Genomic DNA, 26,093 nt, shown 5'->3' on the forward strand with positions numbered 1-26,093 from the left:
ACGGGAAGGAAAAACGGACAGATTCATCCAAGCCTGTTTCCTAAATGCTCTTCCAAGAAATACTGGCAGTGATTTTGCCTGTGGATCCATTGAGCTCATAGATAAATCCAAGCTGAGCTTAGAGATCCCTGACTATCGGATGGCTTACACACACATAAACTGCATTCGGTGTCGGTTTTTGAGACATTTATGTAGGAGTAAGGGAGGGGAAACAGAAAACAGGTAGTGAAGGAAGGAGGAAAACCTAAAGAATGAAGGTTGAATGTGAAATACTTACTCCTGACATAGGGGTGTAGGCAGGAGGAGGGCTGTGTCCAATTTCGCTCTAATGGGAAAGAAAAATGGAGTGATGGATACGTAATAAGAGGTCACAAGAGTGAAACAAGTCGCATGAGCTGAATGAGCTAGTGGAGAGAAACATGCACATCAGATTTCCTCAGCGAATCCAAAATGCAAAGATATTAATGATGGCCCACGTCGTGCTGATGTGAAAAAGCTGTGTGCCTGCCTGCCTGCCCCTGGGAAGGCTGCCAGGTTCCTTTCCCAGGGGTGAGTTGCACATGCTAACAGATACTACTGAGAGTTCTGGAGGTTGTAAGGCAATGCCTCTAAGCAGATACATTCGTTTTGATACCATCAGCACAGAGGCTGTATCTGTATCAATCCGTGCTGCTCAAAACTGACTTATTTCTCATTGAGGAAACGGAGTTTTTGGGAAGAAAACCAAAATAAAACAGAGAAACATTATTTTTCTACTGCCAAAATGCTACATTTTAGATTTCCAGATCTGTTCTTCAAAATTACATTGCTTCCCATTTTGTTTCAGAAACTTCTTTGTGTTTCCCTTACCTCCCAGTTCAGGGAGAGAAAAAGCCAGGATATTAAAAAAAAAAGGATGAACTTGAGACAAGTGAGGAAAAAATCCCTCATCCTTGGGTAAGAAGTCTGACCACACTGAGAACGCTTCACTTTAGAAGATGCCTTATTCATGAAAATCTCTTGTAGAAACAAACCTGTACCAAGAACTATACTGAAAGTACAATTAGAGAAGATGCACATCGTCACACCACAAGGATGGGATGTACCACAGTCAGCTTTTGCCTTATAAACCTTTTGCCAGTACATCACTAAGACCAGCCTTTCTAAAGAGAGGCTTTTGGTTTAAGCTCAGTATCTGCATCAGGGAAAACCTTCACAATGAATGTGGAAAACCCTTTTTGGTGTTTGCAAATGGGCTCAATTTGCTGGTGGAAATATTCCCGTGGCCATTTTGTAATTCAAATCTAGCACCTTTTGTCTGAGGTGCAAACGTGGTAGACAAGCCCTAGTTAGGGACACCACTTTTTGGCACTTTTGTGCAAATTCATCTGTATTTAGCCAAGTGATAACCTTCTAACAAAAGGCTCCAGGCTGCAAAATACAAAAGGCAGGAAAACCTCTGTTAGCTCAATGCCCCTCTGCACCAGCTGTCTGCAGAGCCTGAGCCAGGAGTCCCTCCTTGCACATTTTTTCCCCAGGAAAACAAGCAGCTGGAAAGGAATGCAGAGGAGGAACTTGCCTGTGGCCTTAGTGAGCCCCTGCCAGTGCCCGGGGAATCATCATAGAATCACAGAATTGCTTTGGCTGGAAAAGACCTTCAAGATCATCAAGTCCAACCTCAAGATCATCAAGTCCAAACTCAAAAGGGAAGAAATTGATGAAGAACCGTGAAGATCTCAAGAGAAGTGATGCTGGAAGACCAGGTGATGGTCAGGAACCAGGGAATGGTGGCTTGCAAAAGACCAAATTAGTGGCCAGAGAGAGACAATGAGATGTGCAGGGAGACAGGAATCTGAGGAGGGAGGGAGAGGAGCTGAACATGGCAAGAAAACACCTGGATGATGCCAACCAGAAAGCCAATGTGCTCTCAGGCAGTGCTGTGCCTGGGCAGCCCCAGTGGCAGAGATCTAGGCTCAGTCAGGCTAGGAGCTTCAGTGCTCCCCTGTATGCGTTGTAGGGGACGCTGACAGTTGGCCAATCCCTCTAAGAAACAGGGTACTTACATTCCCATGGTGCCACGGTGTATTTGAGACAAACGTACTCAGCCAGGACAACAGCCAAGGTTCACAAGCAATAACCAAGGAATAAAAGAACTGGCATCAGGGAGTGGTTGCATGGCTGGCACTACCACAGTGAGACAGATGATGGTAAGAGAGAACAGGAAACACCTGACCAGGAACTAATCATTTTAAAGAGACAAGAGCAGAGATGAGCAACACACATCTGAGCAGACTGTGCAGCAGGGTTGTAACTTGGCAGTGTTCTGCAAGAGGCCCCTTTGGGACGACTGGAACAGTCCTTGGAACAAGGAGCAATTGTGCCATATCATCTCCGATCCCTCTCACTTCCCTTTGTGTGGCAGATTTACTGACATTAGTGGCAAGGTCAGGCTACAACTCGGAATGTATTGCATAAATGGATAAAAACCGTCCTCTCAGCTTGTCAGAGACTCCTACTGCATCCTATTGATGGGTACAAGATATTCCACTGCAGAGAATGGACTGATATCTCTTCACCCTCCAACCTCCCATTTCTTTCAATTCAGGGAAGCTCTTTGTCCATCTCCAAAAAGATGGGGAAGGAAAAGAATGAAGACAGGTAAGTAGTGACAGAACAAGAAGAAATGGTTTTAAACTAAGACAGGGGGGCTTAGGTTAGATATTAGGAAGAAGCTTTCCACACAGAGGGTGGTGAGGCACTGGCACAGGTTGCCCGAGGAGGCTGTGGATGCCCCATCCCTGCAGGCATTCAAGGCCAGGCTGGATGTGGCTCTGGGCAGCCTGGTTGGCGACCTGCACACAGCAGGGGGTTGGAACCAGATGAGCACCGTGGTCCTTTTCAACCCAGGCCATTCTAGGATTCTATGAATTGGTAAGACATGGTCCACAGAGAGTGGCGAGGACTCTGACAAACTTGGCAAACCAAGTATTCTGTCAACATGTGTGACTTCAATAGGAAATACTATGCACCTCTGCCAGTAAACATTCAGATGATTACAACTGGAAAAACAATAGTGTTCTAGGATGGCCATGACATCTATCTATGGACATGCTGTGCTCCACCCTCATACAGAAGACTGAACCCACTGTCCTATCTTTATATTTTCTTGGCTGCGACCCTGACATTTAAATACGTACTATGCAAGTGTAACAACAAACTAACGTGCCGTCTAAGAATAGTCCTGTCCAAAGACATCAGAAGGGAACGGACTAGCATTAATGCATTTATTGCTATTTTTGCTGACAAGACCCTCCCCAGTTAGTGACCTGCCAACTGAGATCACAGTAATGGTATTTCATCATGCCTCCCTCCCCTTAGCTCTGTACTAAACATAGCTGTCTTGCAACACTCTTAGCACAGACCCTTACAGCTTGGCTCTTCTCAGAACCACAGGTGTCTGCACTCTTTTTTAATCCTTTACTGTTTTTCCCCATGAGTTAATGCCCTGTGGCTGCTGTTCCAAAAAAGGAGGCAAAGAAAACAGCTGTGGTGCCAATTAGCGGGGCTGAAAATGTGATATAATTGTTTAAATGCCTTTAAATTGCCTGCTAATTGCAACGTGATGTCATCGTTTTGTGGGCTTCCAAGAGAAGCACTGAAAGCCTCAGCTCAGTGTCATTGGTCAGTACATGAATCGTGCTGTGAGCAGAAAACACATCTGGATCTCAGCAAGAAAAACTTAAATAGCTTCATTTGTATGCACGATCCAGTTTACTCCATTCCTCTATTTTTTTTTTTGGCTCTGTTCAAATTACATTTAAAAACACTATGTTGAAAACAGCTGATGTTCTTTTCCCTGCTAGCTCCAGTGTGCACAGCAGCCATCTACTCTTTAACCCTAGGCAGCCTCCAAGAGGAGGCTTGTCACCAAAATGCCTGAGATTTCATTCTTTACACTACAAGACTGAATTTCCGGCACAAACGTGACATCAGGGAGAAAAGATAAAAAAAAACAAGCAGATGTGGCCTAAAGGCTTTTATAGGCCCTCTGGTATTAACCACCAGTGACACACCAGCTCTCGTAACACCTAATGCATGTGTAAAATGAGCCCTGATAAAGGAGAGGTAAATGACGCTTCGGTGAATACTGGCTTGTGTTATTGCTTTCTGTTCGTTAATTTCATTTTCCAGTTCCTCTCTTCTAAAGCCTCCCAAAAGCAAATACCTCCTCCTTTACAGCAGGACGTAGTATTTTCTGGCTGCCTATTAAACTGCAATGAAATGTAAGCGGTGCTGGGTCCTGCTGCCCACATGGTCCTAAAGGGAGCACAGCCTGCCAGCAGCACCCACACAGCTGCGCAGCTTGCTTGCCCTGTACCCACTGAGTTTTGCCTACAATACACATAGTTACTGTTGGTTATTGTTCTTAAGCAGTCTGCTAAGCTCACGTGATTGCAAAACTGTTCTTTACTAAACGCAAGGCTGTAGTAAAGCACGTATACACATCTGAATCAAACCAGAGGCACCCCGCACCCAGCTCTCTCCCTGCCAGCTGCTTCATATATAGAAAGCACCATGCCAGAGAGCAGGAGCAGAGCACCAACCTTTTCACTGCCCACACCTACAGCCCAGGAACACTTTGTACTCCACACCTCAGGCCTGTCTGCAACACTGCTCTGTGCCACTTCTGCCCTGGTTTGCGTGCGCTTACAAATAACTCTCTTTGCTCCTTACCTGATTTGAAACCAAGTCAAACCATATTCACCTGACTTAAAACCAAATTCTCAGGCTCAGGCCACCAAGCTGCAGCCTCCTAGCACAGCGGGCAGAACAGATCTTGCTGCGAGCACCAAGAATGCAGCAGTTAGCTCAGAAGGCTGCTGTTTGCAGGTGGATGTGAGTAACATGCCAGGGCTGCTCCAGGGGGGTTGCAGACAGAGCACACCCCACAAGCTGTCCCACCAGCCCCGAGTAAACCCCAGTTAATTTCAGGAGAGCAGGCTGGCATTTGCCATTGATCTGAATGGAAGTTCAGCTGGGAAAGAGCACGGCTGGAGGAGTCACCTCTGCCTGGGAGCAGTCCTGCTGCCCTCTGTAATGCTACAAAGAAATGAAATGCTGTTTGTAAGGCAATGGCTAGAAGGTTTCGCAGAGCACTGACGATTTCTGGTCCTGACTCCCATTAAGAGCTGAGCTGTACAGAAAAAGAAATGTGCAGTTTGTTTTGACAAATGCAGCACAACACTCACATTGCTCCTTCAAGAGTCACATGCGTTGGTTGCTCCACCAGCACGCACACAGCTTCCTCAGCTCAAGGAACCTTTCAGAAGAAAGCTTTGTTTCCCAGTGTCAGAGCAGCACTGAGCACAAGGGGAATGCTGTTACCTGCAGGACAGTGGCAGCTCACCCCACCAGAAGTCTTTGCTGGCCCACAGGTAGCATGGATGGCATCCTGGTGGTCCCTGCAGCATCAGAGAGTGCTGGAACTTCACCCCTAAACCTCGGTGTCTTCAGAGCACGTGTAAAATTAGGCCTATTGACTGCTACTGGAATGGACAGCTATCAGCTCTGTCACACATGCCACGACCTGGACGGTAAGCCATGAAACCAGACCGGTTTTGTAATTTACTTCTTCTGAAATAGGAAAGCATAGTTTTGCACAAAAGTTCCCTCACCTACAGAAGTTCCTCCTTCCTAAATGTGGGTAAGTCTGTTACTGCCTTCAAGTACAGCTGGAACATGTCCTCACTGAAGCTGCCTGTACCATACAGTGTGCCCGAGCATGTCTCAGTCCTACGGTAGGTTTAAGACATCCCTGAACTTGTTCATTCTAAGTACAGACATTTCACTGGTGACCCCAGTACAGTTCATGCTGCCTTAACTCATCGCTGCAGATGACTCACAGACCATATCTGTCTGTTTTCAGACTTAGAATCTCTTGCAGAGCAGTTCATGCACAGCAGGATGCCCGAATTTCAGTACAGCCTTCCAGGAGTGATATGGAACAGGCTACAAGCAATCAATGCCATAGATCTTAAACGAGACATACCTAACATTCTTGGTAGAATGGTACAGGAAATGAGATACCTAAATATTGCACAGACTGTTTCCTGTGCTATAGCTGGAAAATATCAGACATATAACCATCCTTCTTCTGTCTAAAACCTCACCAAGTAAGGGAGTCAAACACTGGAAGACGACTGATGAAAACAGCCCGCTGTGAGATGCACGGTGTGCCACAAAACACAGGTTTCTGACTGACACAAAAGCAAAGGAGAGGAGCTCTGCCACGGCCCCTCCTCCCACAACCGGGCAGGGAATAAAGGCTGTGTGCTGCCACGAAAACCCTCCCTGGAAACCTCCTGTCCTTCAAACCTGGGAAGCCTTTGTCTGTGCAACCTTCAGGAAGACTGGCAAACAGCTGGCTCAATCCGTGGTTTGATATAAGCGTGACACAAGAGTAAAGATGCAAAAATTCCTGTCCCTTGTTATTCTGTATGAACGCACTGCCAGCGTCAAGCAGCCAGGGAAGCAGGAGGAGAGGCAGCTTGCACGTGTCTATCTTTTTCCCTCAATCTCTTTTACTGCCACATCCATCCTGTGGTCACCCATGACTAGCTCTCTGTCGCTCCTTTTTTGTGTATGCCCAGGGGCGTTTTGCAGCACACAGCACCTCCTAACATGGGGCCGATTCCCCACGGTGTGCGAGAGCGCAGCAGCTCCCTTCTGTGCAAACCTCCGAGTCCCCAAACAGGCAATGGATGGGGCATGGGACTTCAACCCACAACAGGACTACGATTGGTGATTGCAGCACTGCAGACCAAAAAAAAAAAACCCCCCAAAAAAAAGAGAAGCACAAAAGAAAGTTGATGAGCAGCGCTCCGAGCAGCCCCCTCCCATGCCGTGCTCTGCATCACCATCTTCCCCAGTCTGTTTTCTACTGTAATCAAAGGATATTCTGAGCCTCTCAAAATGCCATCAGCCCTCATTGAGAATGAAATAGAGCACATCTCCACTGAAGCCTTTACAGCAGTTATCATTACAGCATGCTGGCCCGAACAGGGAGCTCTTACAGACAAAGATGGGTTTTAAAAATAAAATAAAAAAGCCTCCCTAAAATCTGAATAGAAACTTGATGATAATCTCCCAGTTTTATTATGCAAAGGGGAAAGAAACCCATAATTGTGCACTCTTGGTCTCTTATAGTGAAGAATAGGCTTCTTGATGAAACGCTGAGTTGATTTAGAGCAGGGCTGAGGTTCTGGTGGCAATAATACTCTAAAAGAAATAACCATCCAACTGATTTGGATAAAATAATCATTTTTTAACATTCTAAATCTAAACTTCATCTGTGCCTCCTCCCACTTCTCCCCACTGCATCTTCTGGAGAGCCTTTTTATAGCTTCCACAATTATTTCTCCTCCCCCCCCTTCAAGACCACAGCATTTAACACGCAAGGCAGGCCCTGAGCTCCGGCTAACAAAAGGCACTGTAATCTGTGCTGGCATTCTGTCCCCACTGAAGGTATGTTTAGGATGCCCTGTGCCCTCCCACAGCCCCTGCTCCCAGTGCTCCCAGCCAGTGCCCCCTCTGAAACAGTTTCGGTTTCAAACCGAGGAATGTCTTCTCCCAGCTCATAATTACTTCCTGACTTTTAGCCCATTTCTCCAACTGTTGAATTATGCAGAGTTGTTTAGCTTGCTTTTTTTTTTTTTCCAAGAATGCCTCATCAGTGCACTGTAGAAATATTTATTACTTATTCTCTTTATATCTATTGACTTTTTTCTTTGTGGGGAAGAAAATGGATCAGCTGCGAGCTCTCTCGGCTGCTAACACAGCCAGCAGCTATTCATGGCTTAAGCAGATGCTGCCTGTTTTTAAACCAGTTTCTAACCAGAGCTCAGTACATTTACATGCCATTTATCATGGTCCGAAGCAGCAGACAGCTACCATCTGTACTATGTGGGCAGAAAGGGTACATTCGACCCCAAATGCCACTCAACACTTTCAGTCTGACTCCATCCCTGTATCCAGGAGTTCGGGTTTGACGGGAAACAACCAACACCTTTACAAATTCCCATTTTAAGGCACTTGACCTGGAAAACCGTGAGGCGATTTAAGAAGTTGGTCCTGATAATCTATTCAGGCTGAAAAGGGCTGAGTCCTTCAGAACCGACACTGATTTCAGCTGGTCTGGCTGCAAAGCAGGAGACGAATTGCCATAAAACACTTTCAGAGATTTCTCTGTGAAGAGTCAGGCATCATCCATTCTCTTTGAGACTTCCATATGAATTTTCCTCTTTTTCCCCCTGGCAGACTCAGTACACTTTAAAAAAGGTATTTAAATACTCATATTCTAAATATACACACTTTGTGAAAAGCTTTCCTTTTCCATGTAAATTATTAAGACTGAAATTTTTTCATCTAACGTATTTTACTGCGTATTTTTGCAGGTTTATTCCTTCTCCTTCAATCACCCTGAGCAACAAAAAGAAGCTGATCGGTGCCGCTCCAGTCCTAGTCCTGCTCTTCATGGACAAAGATGGCCTCGTGCTCTTTCTGTTTCCATCACAGACTAGCAATGGGCATCCTTCCCAGAGTACTTCCCAGCAGAAAAAAGGTACAGCAGGTGTAACAGTTGGGATGGGTGACTAAACATGGAACGGATTCACGTGGAGTTTGAATATTCCCAAAGGACCAAGCGGTTTTTCAAGAAGCAAGAGGGCTAAAGCAGACAACCTGACCTTCTGAAACGCTCTGAAACCCTTTCATACAGAAACAAATGTATTTACAAATGATAGGTTCAGGTGCAGGAGAGTTCATCGTGACACCTGCATAAGGAAAAGAGATCCTTGCAGAAAGGCAGAAGACAGACTGCTAAAATTGTCAGAAAGGCATTCATGACCTTTTGATTATAAGGAACTAAAGAAATTGAACAAAAGGGAAAGAAAACCATGAGAAAACCACCCGACGCTGCAGTGAGAAGCACCAAGTCTAAGGAAAGATGTAGTTCTCATTCTTGGGAAGATGCTGCAGAAGCAGTGAGATGGCAAACACTGCCAACAAACCTAATTCAAAGGAGACAGACACCAAGGCTGCTCCGCCTTGACAACAAACATGTACAAATGGTGCTATCCTACCCAGCCCAGTAGGTAGATTTGTAACAACTGGCAGCTCCTTAATCTAGCACAAGAACAGTGTGTGGTGGACAGCAAGAGGATCCCAACCCTGCTGATGAGTCACTGCTAAGTGCCCAGTGATTAGAAAAAAATCTGTGATGTATTTCCCACCCCAACGATACGATCAAGACAATCTTTTGAGCAGACAAACTGCACCTCGAGCTGCATTTCTGCACAGAAATTAGGAGACAGGAGCCCTTGTCTGCTTGTATGCCAGTAGGCTTGACAAAGTGCTTGTATGCCCCACCTAGCTTCGATATCTCTTCACACAAATTATCTATTTACTTTGGGATGAAGTAGTTCTATTGCTGGCCCCACACGGCCAGGACATGCCTGGAGAAAGAGCTCATTTGAGAGCTTGACTAAGGGACAATGAACAGCTTTTTCTTACAGAAAAAAAAAGATGCAAGCACCGGGAAAACGCTGATTGCTAACAAAGCTCTGGATACAAGGGGAATCACCAGCAAATCATGACTTTTCATCCTGCCTTCTTTGCCACAGAAAAGGGCAGCTACAATCAACTGCCAGCTATACCAACAAGGACAGTACCCCCATATAAGCCCTGCCTGCTCTCCCAGATCTCTCCCTTCCAGCTCTGAGCTGCTTCCAGTCCCTCACCCTCCAGGCCTGCTGGATTTCAGTCTGTACAAAAGGTGCTCTTAGCCCTCTGATCTGATCTACCACCAGAGCTCTACCCAAGAAATGCAGCCCTGTTCCTAAGGTGCCAAATTACGGTCATTTAATACTTGTAGCCATCTCATTGGTGAATAGTCCCTACGTCCACTGCAAGGTTTGGAAGCGAAGATGCCACGCTGAAGTGAAATGCCTTCTCCTCTGCAATCGCGTAATTTGAAAATGGCTGCTTTTCAAATACAGAAACAAATTAATCACGAAAGGATCTTCTCACCTGGCTTCTCTCTGGAATGGGTTTTCACATAGAGGCACATACAGATGTTGAGCTGCCAGACACCACAACCCCAGCGCTGTGCCAGGATGGCTGGGATGGCGCAGCAGGCACTGCTGGGGAGCTAACAGCTGGCATCTGGCACACCAGGCTCTGCTGTAGCCAAGCAGAGCAGTCTCCCTGGACATATTAATTAAAACCCTATCCTGAAAAGCTAGCTTGATATTTAATTGCTGGGTTGGCAGGCATTCTGTGATACACAGAGCATGGGATAAAATTACAGAGACCGCATTGGTGAGTAATAAACAGCATAGCCAGTTTTCAGTAGGAATTAGCCAAGGATTTAGAGCAAAAAGCACCACGGGGTACACAGAGTGCTTTCTGTATTAGTATTATCTCTGTGCACACAGGGCAGTGCTTGTTACAAATACCTGAATGAATCATCTAATGGCTGTGAATGTAGGACACTCGAGCACTAGCTGGGGTACTGTGCTCATGGAAACACTGCCGAGGATTCGGCTTATCTCTCAGAAGCACAGAGCTTCTAAAACTCCATATTTCTAGAATATCTCCAGACCACGGAAAATAAAAGCTAGAAAAAGACGAAGAGCCAAAACTGCAACTGAGGACTTCAGATGCCACAAAGAAATCAATTTAGCTTAGGATGCTAGTTTTTATTTCAAAACTGCATCGGTCAGTCCCAGAAAGGACTTCATAGCAGAGGACACTGCTATGGGCTTAGAGGGCGGGCAAGCTTCTGTTCCTGGCAGGACAGGACCTAGGGAAATCCTGCTGTGAAGCAGGCTGCATGTGACAGAAGAAGTGCTGAAGCTGTACCTGAGCCTCTCACCTTCAGTAAATCTCACCCCTGCAGGAGTAAGGATGCGACACATCCTGTGGAGCTGGAAGCCTACCACCAGGCTTCCTCCTTTCCAGCCTTCTTTCTAAGGGTAAAGCTTTGTGCTCGTACCCAAGTAGCCCCCACGTGGAAGTGAGGATTTAGGACTGAGATCATCCTAGACAAACTTCAGAACCTTTCCTAGAAAGCAAATGCCCTTTCAAAGGCCCTTGAAGCCCAAGTGTGAGGAGGCTCATAGCCTCACTGCCAACTTCTGTTCCCTGTTGCGCTGCCACAAGTTCTATTACAGCTGTCAGAGGACTGCAACACCCTGCCATCACATAACTCACTCCTCCTTCACTAAAACAACGATCAGAACAACTCAGATGGGAAATGCAGGGTTTTTCAAGCTTCTCGTCTCTGAAATGACATGAGGACCATCTAGTTTCTTGTGTGTTTTACTTCACCAAATTGCCTGGCAATCTTCCCATAAAACTTAATTTGCCAGATGCAGTGAACACAAACTACCTATGCTGCATCAATTCATTTGGCATTTATGGCTGCAGCAGTACCATAATGAGTTGGTGTAATATCAACATCCATTACAACAAACAAGCATAAATCACAAACTATCCAAAGGAAACTCAAAGGAAGATACAATCAGACAACTGCAGCTAGAGAGATCCGACTGCACCTCTCAACTGTGTGATTCCTGTACCTGACATCTCCTGGTACTGAACTACAGACAGTATGCGCGTGTGCTACTGCCTTACAGAAGTCTTTTTTTGGTTTAAATCAACACAAATCTTCACTGGAATACCAAGAACTGGAGAGCAAAGGTTCTATGGGACTTTAGGTGCAATCCCAAGCCCCTTCAGGAACCTCATGCTGTGGCCTGCCTGAAGAGCAGCACTAGCAATGCATTTAGGAGAGCAGTTAGCAAATAAAACCAAAACTTAAGCTTATCTGAGACACTGGACAAGCCTCTAAATGACCGAGGTTAATGCTGTTACAGGACAGCAGTCACTCTGCAGTGACTCCAGCAAGTGCTGTTATACATCAGCTGGGCTTTCAACACCAACTTATTTGCCCATCTCTTCTTCCTGCCTGAACAATCACTCCTCTATAAAGAAGCTCCTACAATAAAGAAAAATACTACAAGGATAGAAAAAGGCAGAGCTGGGTGTGAGCTTTCTGTCCCTTAGCTGCTCTCAGTAACATTAGATTAGAAAACTCCTCTCAGAATCTGAAAAGTTGTGGTAAAGTGTAATTCCAGTTCTAAGTGTTAGATTGTCATATGATGTCCCAGCGGTAAGAGTTACTGAAAGGAGGATACGGAGCTGCTACTGTCATTAAATTGAATTGCAAAGCAAAGCTCCCACTGACTTCAGTAGGAAAGACCACGGTCTCAAACCAAGATGGGAAATTGTGAGCTGTGAAGGCGAGATGTCACATCAAGAATGTGATAGAGCCTCTCCGTGTGGCAAAAATGAAGGCATGGGGTCTCTCTGGGAGGCTCTGCTGACTTCAGGGGGATCGTGTGTACAAGCACATTGCAATAGTGAGGCTGGAAGTTGGGCAAAGGCTGCGAGAAAGGTGCTTGAATTTTCATGCAATTATAATGAACTTCTGCATTTGCTTGGCATGAATATCCCAGTGAACACACTGGCTGCCTTGTGCTGGTAGTACTCTGCTCTGTAACACAAAGCTACAACGATTTACAGAAGCGAGCAAGTGAGCAGCTCTGGAAGGTAACTAACTTCAAAAGAAATGGAACTTCTCCAGAGACAACTGGGACTAAAACTAACTTATTTCAGATTGGCATCAGCCTTAAAAACTCTTGTTGCAGGAAAGGGGAAGTTGCTTACTGCTAAAACATGCACCATCCCTGCATTCTCAGCTATCTACTGATGCACTGTGTGAACCCATCTTAGCAATACAACTACAAGTCCCTTCCAAAGACCTCTCTTAGTCTCCTTGCCTTTAACAACAGTAGTAATTTCCTTATGAATTGACTGGATGTAACTTAAGGGCAGCTCTTGGTCTGCCTCGCTGCAGAAAAGCAATGCTTTATCCAGGAGAGGTGGAAGAACATCCATGTAGAGTCAGAGCATGAACCTGTTTCAATGTCTTAGATCCTTTGTTTACCTTCACACATACTATAAATCAATTCAGACCAGGGTGTGAATTTGGAACTATCTACGCTATGGAGAAACATCCAGAAGGATTCTAAACCATGAGGAATAAATGCCACGATTTCTGAGAGACTGCAGTGTTTCAAAATGGGACTTTTGGCTATAAGCAGCACAGAGAGAAAAATCCAACCACGTGAGTGAAGTCCCTAAGAAGTGAGTATACCTGGTGCTTGCGCAAATGTGCTTTATTAGTAATTCCATTTCACCATTTCATAGTTTTGTGAGAACAGGCAGTATCCAATCTGTTAAGAGGACAGAGCCAAATGCAGCAATTGGCCGAGCTCAGAGCTGCAAGAAAGGGAACCCAGAAGCAGAGAGGAATTCAGTAAATGTGTACTCAGGTCCAGCAGGGCTCACATGGCACTGCGGCATTTAGAAAAGGTCTGAGACCGCACTGAAGCTGTCGGTAGTCAGTAGATAGACAGAGACACTTCTAGAAAGTGACATATCCCACTGTAAATGTCCAAAGCAGGCAGCAGTTATCACCAACTGGATGTGCAAGTGAAGAGCTTAGAGTGTATTTCTGTATTTAAGATAGTTCCAGTTACGTGAGGAGAATTCCTCCCTGTGTGTCAAGTTACTCCTGCAAACCAACAGCATTTCCCTTGCCTAACAGGAACGTGACAAAGATCAACGTGCCAAAATCTGCGATGCGTTCAGCCACAACACATGCTTGTGAAGGAGGGCCCTGAAACCATCACATATAAACAGGGAAAGGGGCCGGGTCTGAAATCTGGCTGAAGACACAAAAGCAGAATTATCTATATATTCCAGCTGCCCTCTGTTACATCAGTGCCAACCCTGACGAAATGATTGCAGGGATGGAGAATGAGAGCTGTATACTTCCTGACTGGGCTGGGACACAACTGAGAAACAACACGGCTTGACTTCACAAGCCTCAGCTGTGCTTTCGGGAAAGGCAGCTCAAGTCGAGCCTTTGTTCACTCAAGGCTGAGCTATCAATTTAGAATTCACTGGGGTACAATGAACAGGGAACCCAGTGACAACATTTTTATAGTCAGTCTCCTTACAATGGGAGCTTGTAATTCCCAAGGCAACTCTTGCCTGTGTTTGATTAGAGTACTTATATCTCCACCTGTGCTTTTATAATAGCCAGTATTTCTGTCAGAGCTTGCTCTTACCCTGTTGGAATCAATTCTTGTCCTGGAAGTGTAGATGGGAGGAGGGATGTTGAAGGCTTGAGGAACAAGATACTCTTCAGCATCCATCATATCTTCCAGGTCTTCCTCATCGAGAAGGTTTTGGAAGAACTTGCTGTCATTTGGGCTGGGCAGCTTCATACGATCGTCTCCCTAAATAGGTAGATAGGGAGAGGGGGGGAACAGGGAGGAGATGGATTAATTTCACAGCAGGGAACCTCAGCCTTCCTGCTGCCCTGACAGCCAGGCTGCAGGGAGTGCACATGCTTCTTTGCTTGGTCTAAAACATCACATCCACATCGTTTGTTTTGACTTTTTGTAGTGAGAATATGATGACAGAAAGGGAATAACTGCATAAATCAAGCAAAACCTTTCTTTCTGGCATTCTTGTGATTGAGCTTTTATTCCTTCTTCTCTCTTTTTCCTATACAAGCACAGTTTCTGACCCAAATTCTGTCAAGGTCTGATGTATTTTGTGAAATATCTCTGCTATTTAGGCACACGTGTTGGGGAAAATAATGTGGTAACTGCTGTGTTTTGATGTTTGCTTTATTTTCATTTGTATTTTTAGGAACCTGGGCAGGTAAATTTCCCTCTCATCCATATGAAAATTCTGCAGAATGCAACACAGCTGAAAGCAATAAAAATCAAACCAGGTAACGGCAGCAACAATGATAAGATGTGGTTGTTTTTGGTGGTGGTGTTTTTTTTTTAATTATATTTTTTAACTGAAACAATACCTACAAGCTAGAGAGGCAAATCACAGCTTCGCTTTGCCATGCTTGATGCCATGAAACATCAGAAAAGGCAGCCCGTGCCCTGAACACCTAACAGCCTGTAGAAACGATGCTAAGCTTAACTGAATGGATTAAGAGTGGCCTCTCACGTCTCAAAAATTACTACACCACACGTAGAATATGGCAGGGAATGACCGCTGTGCTACAGTGCACACTGGTTTAAAAAATGAACAGCAAGCTCGTCGTTCTTGCTAGCCTCTGGGAAGAAGGGGGAGTGAAGATGGCAGAGATACCAGTGCCATGGAGTTACCCTGGCTTCTGTTCAAGAGGCACACAGCCTGTATTGCCTCAAGGATCACTGGAGAAGAAGCCAAAGATGAACTATCCGACTATGTATGGTTGTAACGAGGGAGAGAAGGAAAGAAAGAGATATTCAGAATGTGGAAACGTCCTGTCTAATGAAGCAATATAATCAAACTGAACTTTTCCAGAGTCTCTTGAAACAGCTGGACTTACCTTTTAATGCAGTGGGAAATACCCAGTTCCTCCTCAACAATGTTTAACTGTTCAAATAAATTTAAGCTATAGGAGATTAGCCTGTGTTGGTACTTTGCATTAATATGTCATGAGCAGGCTAGCATGTCTACACACTACAATAAAATACTGTAGGGTGAGACCATCCCAGAAGCAGTTAGGAGGCATGGAAGCAGTAATCTGTCATCCTGGATAACCTTCAGCCAGGAGCTCTTACTTCAGTGTGAAGCTAACACCAGATGGATTTACCCCCACACCATACCCAGTGTTGTGGAGCAGGTAGAGTTAGGATTGTCAACAGTTTACATTATCAGTCGTTACATTTGCTTTTTAACTTCAAAAACGCTCTGAAATTAAAAGGTTCAAAGCAACCCTCTTAACAGTCAGGTTTAGGTAGGCAGAATTCTTCCCTCCTTCCCACTTTATATTGCAGAGTTGCTTACCTGAATTACCAGGTACCTCTGGGGGTCTCGAGCCATTCTAGAAAACTCAGCAGCCAGCTCCTTGAATTTAGGCCGACTGTCAGCATCGATCATCCAGCCTGTCAAAGACAAGAAAATAAGTGGCCACTGACAGAGCGTGCAGTTTTTAAAAATGCGCAAGTTTGAAAAGAAATGATGCACTTGATAATTCTGGCCTAGGGAAAAAATGTGATAAGGAGCCCAGGAAAAAGGGAAAGGTGGAACTGGTGGAACTCTAAAATGGAGAACATCTGGAATTGGCCACAGGAGACCAAATGTTCTACACTGCAAAGATTTCTTAATTTGCTCTGAGTTTCTGTTCCCCACCCCCAAAGCAGGCCATGTCATTTTCTGTATTTGCCTTTCCCATTTAGATGCCAACTCTGTTTTTTTATTACGGATCTGTCCAACCTCTAATTTAATTAACCCCTGATCTCACCTCAGCCTAGTGGGTTTATTACAAAGTTATTACTAAGCACATTTTTTTCCTCAAACTGAACTACTGTTCCACAGTAGCTTACATTACAAAGAGCTGCCCAAGACTTGAACACGATGACTGACCTCACAGCCCACCTTTCAGGTGTTTTTTGCATTCATGTATCTGCATCATTAACACAGACCCCACAAGGTATTAGATGCAATTTTAATTGTCCAAGGGCAACTCTTTGGTCTTTCATTCTCCCAGAAACATTCATTAGGAACAATTCTCAATCCCTTCTAGTGCTTTCTGTACAAGCAAGTGGCACAGGCAGTCACCACTGGCAACTAGTTTATCTCAGTGTCAGCTCTTTCTAATGGAAGATTCTATCGGCAGCTTCCCAAGAGCATGTTCTCATTTGCCAGGGAGGCAGAACGAAGCGGGCCTTATCTCCTTCATAGCCTTTAAAGGAAGAAGTGACCAAAGCAAAAAAAAAAAATCCAACAAAGCTAATACAACTCACAAAGAACTCCACTCAAGCATTACAGGACTAAATCCATACATCTAGCTGTGACTTTCCAGAACAGTCATTTCTTCTGTTTCTGTTCTGTTTCTTCTTCATCTATTTCTTCTGTTTGCTGAGAAATGCCTTGTACTCATTAGAAATGCTATCAACTTGAGTATTTTTGCAAGTTGCAACATAAACACCTTGTACCATTCACGTGATACTCCTACCTGCGTGCATTTATGTTAAAAGGTCTGTGATAGCTCCAGCAGCTTTCACCTCTATTTCCTAGATCTGCCTGAGCATATGAAGACTCCTAATGGTTCTACATGCGCTTCTACAACATTTATTCATAAATAATAGAAAACTACTAGCGCGTTAGGCTCCTCCCTGAAGTCACCAAGCTTGGTTTAAATATCTGGCTTCTTTATTGAGACTCACAGAATTGTCTTCAGTGTAGGAATGGAGTACGAAGGGAACTGCTCTACTGACTCTTCTCTAGGTAGCGCATGAGACAATCAAATGTCAGCTGCTCTCATATCAACATGTAGGAGTAATGGAAAGCTGATGTTAAAAAGCAAATCCTTCTCTATATCCCTATCACAGCTACCTGGCTGTAGTTCTCAAGGGGGTTGGCAGGCTCCAAGCACTGCTGGAGGTTCATATCTTGCCCGTTTTTGGTACGAAGAGGCTGAGTTACATTAAGCCACGCTGAAAATTCCTCCACAGTGTCCTGCTAAATTGCCTTATGGAGTCATATTATTCCCCAGTCATCGAACCACCCTGAAAACAGTCCTTTTTAAGATAGCGGTAGATATTTATTGTCTTAAATGTCAACACGCATCAAAAACCAAACCAACCTGTACTCTAGATGTGGTCAAATTTTCCACCACAGCTGAGCAGTGCAGAGCTCAATACTTGAACAAATGGTTGGGGAAGGAAAAGATGGAATTCTGTACGTTCCAAATGCGAACCCCTGGATTACACAGGATGTTCACAATATGAGCTTCATGAACTGCTGGCAGCTGTTGGGTCTAACTGTATTCAGAAGAGGCTTATTTACCTCTGCTGGTGTTATTTTCTTTCTTTCAGTGTTTTTGTGTACAAGGCTAAAGGGAAAGGTCCATAGAAGACAGATGAGATAGCTGTATGTTAATCTCACTTAAATTAAGTCAGAAACACCAGAGAGATGTCCTTAATTCTTTTTAAATTGGAAGCGTAGCCTTGGAGAATACAGTCACTAGTGCTGGTATCTTGGAGATAAAAAGGGTAGGAAGAAACCCAGCGCAAGCTTTTTTCCTTTTCTGCTCAAGTACAGATATCCATAAATTATTATACTGGACTAAGAATGATAAACCTCCCTTCTGCATCATTTCTTATATTAATTTTACCTTTTATTATTAATATTGCAATAATCAATCCTTTTACTGACAATAAAACATCCTTGCATTCTTTCCTCAGTATCTGGAACCAGCATTTTTCCTTGCAAACTTCACTGGCTGAGTATCTGTGTACGGTAATTATGTTTAATACTATCTGTTCTAACATCAGAATCAATTGTCATGGAAATGACAAGGGTTTACAATAACAATGATACAATTTTGACTTCACAGAAAGAATATGAGATACCATCTGACAGTAATAAGAAGCTAACTCAGCCCTTCAGGGCTAAATCCGTATCTTGCAATTGCAAAAAAATGTGCATACAGTATTTAAATGGAATTTACAGTATCTTGGGAAGCCTTTGTTTTGAAACTGCCTGCACTATTACCAGGCATTGTCAGAGACTATGCATGCAAATGCTCTAAAACAGTATTCCTCTCACACTGAATGCAGGGATACAAAAAGCTCCAATTACTTACATTTCACCATCACCATATAAACATCAATAGTGCAGATTGGAGGCTGGGGCAACCGCTCTCCCTTCTCCAGGAGGTCTGGGATCTCTCGAGTTGGGATCCCATCGTATGGCTTTCCACCAAAGGTCATAAGCTCCCAGATAGTGACTCCTAGACAGAGAAAAAGGGACTTAGTATTTGAGGTTGTGCTACTCAGATTCCTTCCCAGTTTCTTACAGCTCAGTACTGCGGTCCAGTTCTAGACTGGAATTTCTTCGTTACCAGGGCTTGTAAAAATGTTTGTGCCTGGTCTGCCATTTAACAAACTCCAGCAAACGGAGAAACAGCACTTAGTGTTAATCCACAGGAGTGCCTTCCCTCATTTTTATTGGCATAAGAAGCAGCGTGATAGATTTGAGGCACAAGACAAAGGTCTAGGACTGACAGATAGTGGGAAAGCAAATGGATGCAATAATAAAAGAATGTATCTTGCTCTTTTATCATATCAAAAAAGAAAATGAATAGATGATGTAGTCTATTATTTCGGGGAAAAACGTAGATGTTCCCTAACTTAGAACATCAATTTCTCACAGAAGTACAGTACAGAATAGCATTGTGTCACTGCTTTTGCCTCCTAACTCATTCACAGCCACCCGTATTATTGTTTTTCCTTAAGTCACCTTAGGGATTTGAGTTATAATAGGGCTGTGCTTAAAAAAACCAAGATCCTCTTTTTGTATAGCCATAGGATTTGTTTTGGCATCAGAGCTGGAAATAAAGGTCGTATATCACAAGTAACAATTTGTCATCAAACCAAATCTTCAATATTGAAAACGCTGCTCCCACATCAGTTTCTTTTGTTGTTGTTTTCCTAATTTTTACTGCAAAGGCCATTTAAAACACGCCTCCAGATCAGTAACCATATTTTGACAGCTGTCATACTAATCTGAAAAGAAACGGACAAAAATACCTTACCTATAAAGCCACGTATTCAGTTTACTCTCAGTCACCTCTTTGCTTATATTCAATACCTTTAACTTGCCACTTCTTTTTTGCTTTTGTTCTTTCTGATAATAGCTATCATGGGCTTCCTGCATTTAAAATGTATTTCCTAAATGGAGAAATGCTTTTTCCTAAGTGATACAGGTGTGCAGAATTTCTCGAGAAAGAGCAGCTTTCCATGATCAATTGAATTCTCATTTATTTTTCTTAGCTGAATAGAGGAGGGCAGATACCCAGACACTGCAAACAGTGTCTTTTGCTGCTACCCACAGGTAGAAGTGAGTAATGAATACAGTTGTACACCTTGTTATTTCAAAACGATATGGCAACAGAGAACGCAAACAGGAGTGCGTAGCCCCAGATACATTCCACTTACAAAGGTGCAGATGATTTTATTAGTAATTAGCTGCACAACGCTAACAGGCAGACAGCTCAGCACATGTGACATAGTGGCTCATCTTGGTAACAGCATTTATAACGTTCAGCAAACATCTCATTTCTCAAACGTGATGGTTTTAGTGTGAGCCTGCATGATCTGACCTGTCTAACCAATTCCAGTTACCTGTGAAATTAAACCCACGCTTGTTTTACTTGGCTTGGAGAGACTGTCTCTTTCTCTTCTATCTCTGGCTGTATTTGCTCTGTATTATGACAAATTCCCTTTTATCAGGCTCTAGGTACAGAAATTCCCATAAGCCAAAAAATAGTTTTTGACATTCATGGCTTTTATAGTTAAGATTTTCGAAGGACTGCTTGCTGGAAATGATGACCTGCAGCTGTGTTTTTATGAGTCTGTGGCTAAGCTGAGAGGAGCCTTCCTCTGTCATAAGAATCAGGCAAACTTCTACCAGACCAGACCTTACGGCAGTCATCCCAGCAGGGACATCATGATAAATGTATTTCAGTGAGCGGAGAAGCAAGGCAGGAGACCAGTCACAACTGCTGTTTAGAGTAACACATAACAAAAAAATTAAGAGCAAAAGCCACCAGAATTAACCTCTCTAAGAGAAGAGGATATTGGTATCACAGTAACACAACTTGGTTTAATGCATTACAAGAGACAAATTCTTAAGCTAATCATGTGAAGGTTTACCGTAGCTCCAGACATCGCTCTGATGGGTAAATTTCCTGTAGTGTATACACTCCAGAGCCATCCACTTAATTGGCATCTAGGGAAAGACAAGAGAAATGTAACCTTAGAAATACAATATTAAAACAATAAGCAGGATCCTATACGTAGACAGCAGCTTCCTCTCCATTTCCTTTTTCAACTGCAAGCTTGGAAAAAAAGCAGCAACATCGAACGCCAGAAGAAACAGTTGTTCCTCTAATAGTTGCCCTCTAAAATGGGACTACTTGGACTCGCTGAGAAACACAAACCAGTAGAACCAGCAGAACCTGTCACACCACCCAAATTTCACTGATTTGGGCAGAATGGAACAACTCACTTTTCATCCAGCCTGAGTGAAATTGAGACCACTGCAAAAATTCCATCTGATCCCCCTAAATCTGAAGTGCAGTAGAAAGTGGAAGGCAGAAGTCCCTGACTGCTCTCTAATGAGACTAGTTAATAATGCCATGTCCATAATACTTCATAGTCCATATAATAACGATAATCAGAGTAAACAGGCAACAGGGACGATTTACTGTGCTTAATTTCTAACTTGTGATATTCATTAAGAACTCAGCCCTCCCAATTGTCTGTATCATCACTGCAGTGAGAACAGTTGCTCCAGAAAGCAAATCTAAAGTCTCAAGATAGCCTTGGGCTGTGAATCATCATTGAGGGGTGCTTCTCTCTTTCCTGATAGAAGAGAGTGTAGGCAAACACAAACCTCAGTTTGGAATTAGGGTTCTCTCTCTGGAGATGGTGTTACAATGAGAATTCCGGTGTTGTCTGTTCCTGAGGAGGGCTTTGAAGGCACAGCGTTGAAGTCCATTAATTTCTAATGGACAGACATTTCAGTGAATCTTACCTGGCAGGGACTTGTATGGGTCCCCTCTGATTTAGAACTATGGAAAATATAGTGGAATAAGTGGAGCAGAGATGTAGCTGCACACAAAATCTGAACAGATGGTGGGTGTAAGAGCAGAGGATGTGTCTTCGTTCAAACTCCTATGAAAATACCTTCCAGGAAGTTGACTAATGAACATAACCTATACAGTTATGGCAAAAATAGCACTCTGCTAATGGTTGGCTTCATACTTGCAAAGGCAGTTCATCCTCCTCCTCCTCCTGCAGAAGTGTATTGCTTTCATTTCCATTAAGCATGATAGCCTTGTTTCAACCTGGAACTGTTTAGAGAGCAAAGTTACATAGTTAACTGGGGATAACTCAGCCCGGAAGGGTCCTGAGATGGTCCCTAGCTCAACCTCAGGCTCACAGCAGGGTCAGCTATGGGATCAGGTCGATGGTTTTATCCCGTCTGGCCCTGAAAATCTCTAAGGATGGAAACTGAGCAGAATCTCTCTTAGCATGCTTAACAGCACAATGCTAAATGGCAAAACGTTTTCTACAATTAACAGGATGTTTCTGTGAAATTGGAAAGTGTCATGTGGTGTGTAAATACAGCTACTGAACTCCCAGCACAATACTGGCCTTGCAAATCCAAGACACAACCTCACAGCTGAAGGGAAACAGCTGGTTTGCAAGGGCCAGCTCCTCTTCTGTCATTCACTGACTGATGGAGGCAAGAGACGGGGTTACTGAAGAAGGGATGAGAGAACTGAACGCATCAGGGAAGAATGCTAAAACTCCACCTTCCCTACTAATAGGTCTCTTTACTGGGCAAAATGGGGAAGCACTGGTGACTCCTTTCAAACTCTTCACCTTATTGACCAAAACACTGATGTCATCCATGCAACAGCTACCAAAGGCAGCAGCCACACAAATAAGACAGCAGACCATCCAGGAGAGAAACACATTGGCAACAGCTGTTTTTCACAGACAAGGGCATAAGCGAGCACAGAAAAACACAGATAGCAAAGAGACAGAAAGCAAACTGAACGCTCAGGAAAAGGAATGACAGGAGAGGCAGAACCCCTTGGGATTTCATGACAGGTTGAAATGTGGAATTTCAAAATGTTGAGCGAGCAGCCGGCAGCAGTATGCACTTTCAGCCTTCTAAATTTTATAATGCATTAATCTGAAAGCATTAAGAATGGGGTGAGGAACCGTATGGAAGTTCTGCTGTGTGCTGAAAAGTAATAACGAGAAATGTCTGGTTTCAAGATTATCCTGAAGCAAGCTATTTAGTGGCCTGGCACTCAGTGTGGTACTGGGGACCTGGACGTGACAAACAGCATACCCAGGCCCTTTCGTGGTCAAAGAAGGGGTGGCTCTCTGCTGAGCATACGTCAAATCTCATGTATACTACAAATAAAAGCATGGTCTATGCTCTTCCTGATTATTTTTTGGAAATTTTTTCTCATTGAATTGACTTCAGAATTCTTCAAAACATCACACAAAATGGAATTTATGCGCGAAAGCTAACCCTGAGTGTGGAAACCACTCTGGCAGTTTGATTTCTGGACCTGGAGAAGCTCACTAAGGACAAATGAACAGTTTTCACATGTGCAGCTCACTGCCGACAGGCGGGGCTTTGCTAAGGCACTGACAGAGTTCTTGCAAAGACACGGCCCCGTAAAGATACACTGTCGTGACAAATAACTTCAGGACATCCGTAGTGTGATGCACTTAGTTCCAGACATTTCAGTACTCACCTTCCCTCCATCAGCATTATACTCCTTCTCATCCCCCTCCAGAAGTCTGGCCAGGCCAAAGTCGGTGATCTTCACATGGTTTGGTGATTTCACCAGGACATTGCGGGCTGCCAAGTCCCGGTGCACAAGTCTTCTCTCTTCCAGGTACATCATTCCCTGAAGGATGAAGAATAGTGGAATAACCTTAATGAGTCTTACATGTTTGGTTTGGTTTTTAGAACCTGTAAGATCTGGTTCCCTTAATATTATTCACAGTAAGAAAAAAGGTCTCAAGGGCAGAAGTTGAGCGTCGCCCTTGCTGTGAGCAGGAGGTGGGAACCCTGAGGTTCTTTCCAATTTGAACCATTTAATGGTACTTGCCAAAGGAAAAAATAATAAGAAGAAAACTCCCAAACCCAACCATCAATACCTTGTTCCAGCAAGTTTAAAATCTGGAAAGGTGAGACAAAGAAAATAAGTATTACAGCCCCTGTTTTTCAGACAGGAAATCTAAAGACCAGAAGGATTAAGCAACTTAGTCAAAGCCTGAGAGAAATCTGGCCAGATGGGAAAACAATCCCAAATCTCCTAAGTTCTGGACAACTATCCTCAGTTCGAGACAAGGAATCCATCTCCAAGTACCTGAAGCTGGACACAAGTTCTCAGTATCCTCAGTGGATTAGAAGGGAAACAATTCCTTATTCCACGGGCTGCAATCCACTTGCCTTTTCACTCTCTTCTCATTTTGCATGTGTAGTTACAGGAAGTCACCAGGTCAATAGCTGTATTTTTTTTTTTTTTTTAAACATGTATGTTCTGCTACAAGTACTTTTGTTAACAAGCCCATCCAACTGCCTTTAAAAACAGGTAATATATGATCAGAGTACCTAACCCTAACCTTTTTCTTCTTAACTGTGATGAGAGACCAACCATTTACCATCAGTATGGAAGTTCACATGATGTTTTCTGACACTGAGATGAACACCACAGCTTGGTTTTACTAATTATATGACATGTAAAGGATAGTCAAGCAGGGTTACAAGCCTGTAATTTTATTAAAAGCCATTTATGACATTAACCATCATTATAAGAACCTAGAGATGAAATTATACACTTGATAATTACCCTTGCAGGATCTTTTAATATATTAGCTCTCAATAATATATATGGCAATTTAAAAAAAGTCATCGTTAAATACCAAAGAGATCATATTAGCCCATAATACAGAGGATAATTCAGTGAGCCACAGGCAGTCATTAAAACAACATATTACTCAGCCTTACGGGCTAGATTTTATGCTCTAACAGAATAAGAAGCCCGCAAGTGCCTACCCTACAGATATCAGGAGGACGATGCATACGAGTGAGCCACTGCTTGTGGTGACTGGGCCAGAATGCAGTGCTTTCTTGATGTCTTTACAAAAAGCATCAAGTGGAGCTCTGAACTGCTCTGCCATTTAGGCAAAAGATTTCAGAGCCAACACTACTAAAAGATTTGAAAATGTGTGGGAGAGCATTTGGCATAAAGTAACGCGGTGGGCTCTGCTGCAGCCAACGTGAAGGTGGCTTTATAGGGGACACAGGGACTCTTTGGCACAGAGCAAATTGAATGATTTTTAAAAGCACTGCTAGCTGCAGCAAGCACACCCTCCTGCCAATTGCAAGCCAATGATTTTGGCCAGTGAACATTGGAAACCTGGGTCTTTGAAAGGGTAACGATTTTTGACATCAAATTAAAACCTGTCAGAAAAGGACAAATAAATCTCAGAGGTCAACCAGCTGTGCGTGTCACACATCAACAAACACAGGAAAGCAGAGGCACCGTGCTTAGCAAAATGATTTCCAACTGGAGACGCCCAACCAGAAGGAGGCAGCACAGTCCAAAAGCCATGGCAGCGGAACGGAGGAACCACAGCCACAAAAGCAGCTCTGTAAAACCACACCTGCCACAGCAGTTATCAGAAGGAGCTTCCAAGGCACTCCAGCCCTTCACCATGCCTTCTGAGTCTGACTTTACCTCCCTTACATACTTAATTTCCAAACATGGAGAATAACACTTAAGGACATTTCACTGTTTATTCTGCTCATTCATCTCATTCTTACACCATCATTCAATATTTTCTTCAAAAAATCACATTTTTATATTCAGCTTAATCTCAAGCTGTGTTATCAAGTTGAAAGATTTCTCACTGGCAACCTAAATTATATTCCTACCCAACACCACACCTGGCTTTCTTTTTTCTATTCAGAATAGAATCTCTCTCTGTATCATTATCCTTTCAGTTTACCTCACCTCTGTCAAACAAGCTTCTCAGGGCTTTTTCCCACCTGTATTATCTGCAAAGCTAAAAACAAGCTGTGTAGGGTTGACAGCTACAAAATCCTATGCAGGGCCGTGACCTGCTGAAATGTAAATGCTCTTAGGAATACTCTGTGTGAGCATGTTTGATTTTCCTGATATCCTATCAACAAGTTCTGAAGGTGGATGGTGCAAGAATGAGAGAAAAGGTATATCTATATTTGTTTTCAGTAAGCGAGATTATACAAGCAGAATGGAAACAATCTAAAAACAGGAAGCCTACACTATTCACTGCAGCGAGTGTCAAAACACACACTATGCCAAGAAGCATCATTTGAAGGCG

At 43.7% G+C, this 26,093-nt stretch overlaps 1 protein-coding gene across 6 annotated transcripts in view; it reads right to left on the reverse strand.

The window, feature by feature from the left end:
• ERBB4 (erb-b2 receptor tyrosine kinase 4) overlaps positions 1 to 26,093 on the reverse strand; it is a 504,768-nt gene that overhangs the window by 6,183 nt on the left and 472,492 nt on the right. For all 6 annotated transcript variants that reach the window (XM_048954014.1, XM_048954011.1, XM_048954009.1 and 3 more), the window contains 5 exons: positions 23,474 to 23,629; positions 20,844 to 20,919; positions 18,773 to 18,919; positions 15,970 to 16,067; positions 14,238 to 14,408 (listed from right to left, as the gene is read on the reverse strand). In XM_048954014.1, coding sequence (XP_048809971.1) covers positions 14,238 to 14,408; positions 15,970 to 16,067; positions 18,773 to 18,919; positions 20,844 to 20,919; positions 23,474 to 23,629 — 648 coding nt within the window. The remainder of the gene's footprint in view (positions 1 to 14,237; positions 14,409 to 15,969; positions 16,068 to 18,772; positions 18,920 to 20,843; positions 20,920 to 23,473; positions 23,630 to 26,093) is intronic.

This window comes from Lagopus muta, chromosome 8 (assembly GCF_023343835.1).
Source record: "Lagopus muta isolate bLagMut1 chromosome 8, bLagMut1 primary, whole genome shotgun sequence".
NCBI classification, from domain to species: Eukaryota; Metazoa; Chordata; class Aves; order Galliformes; family Phasianidae; genus Lagopus; species Lagopus muta.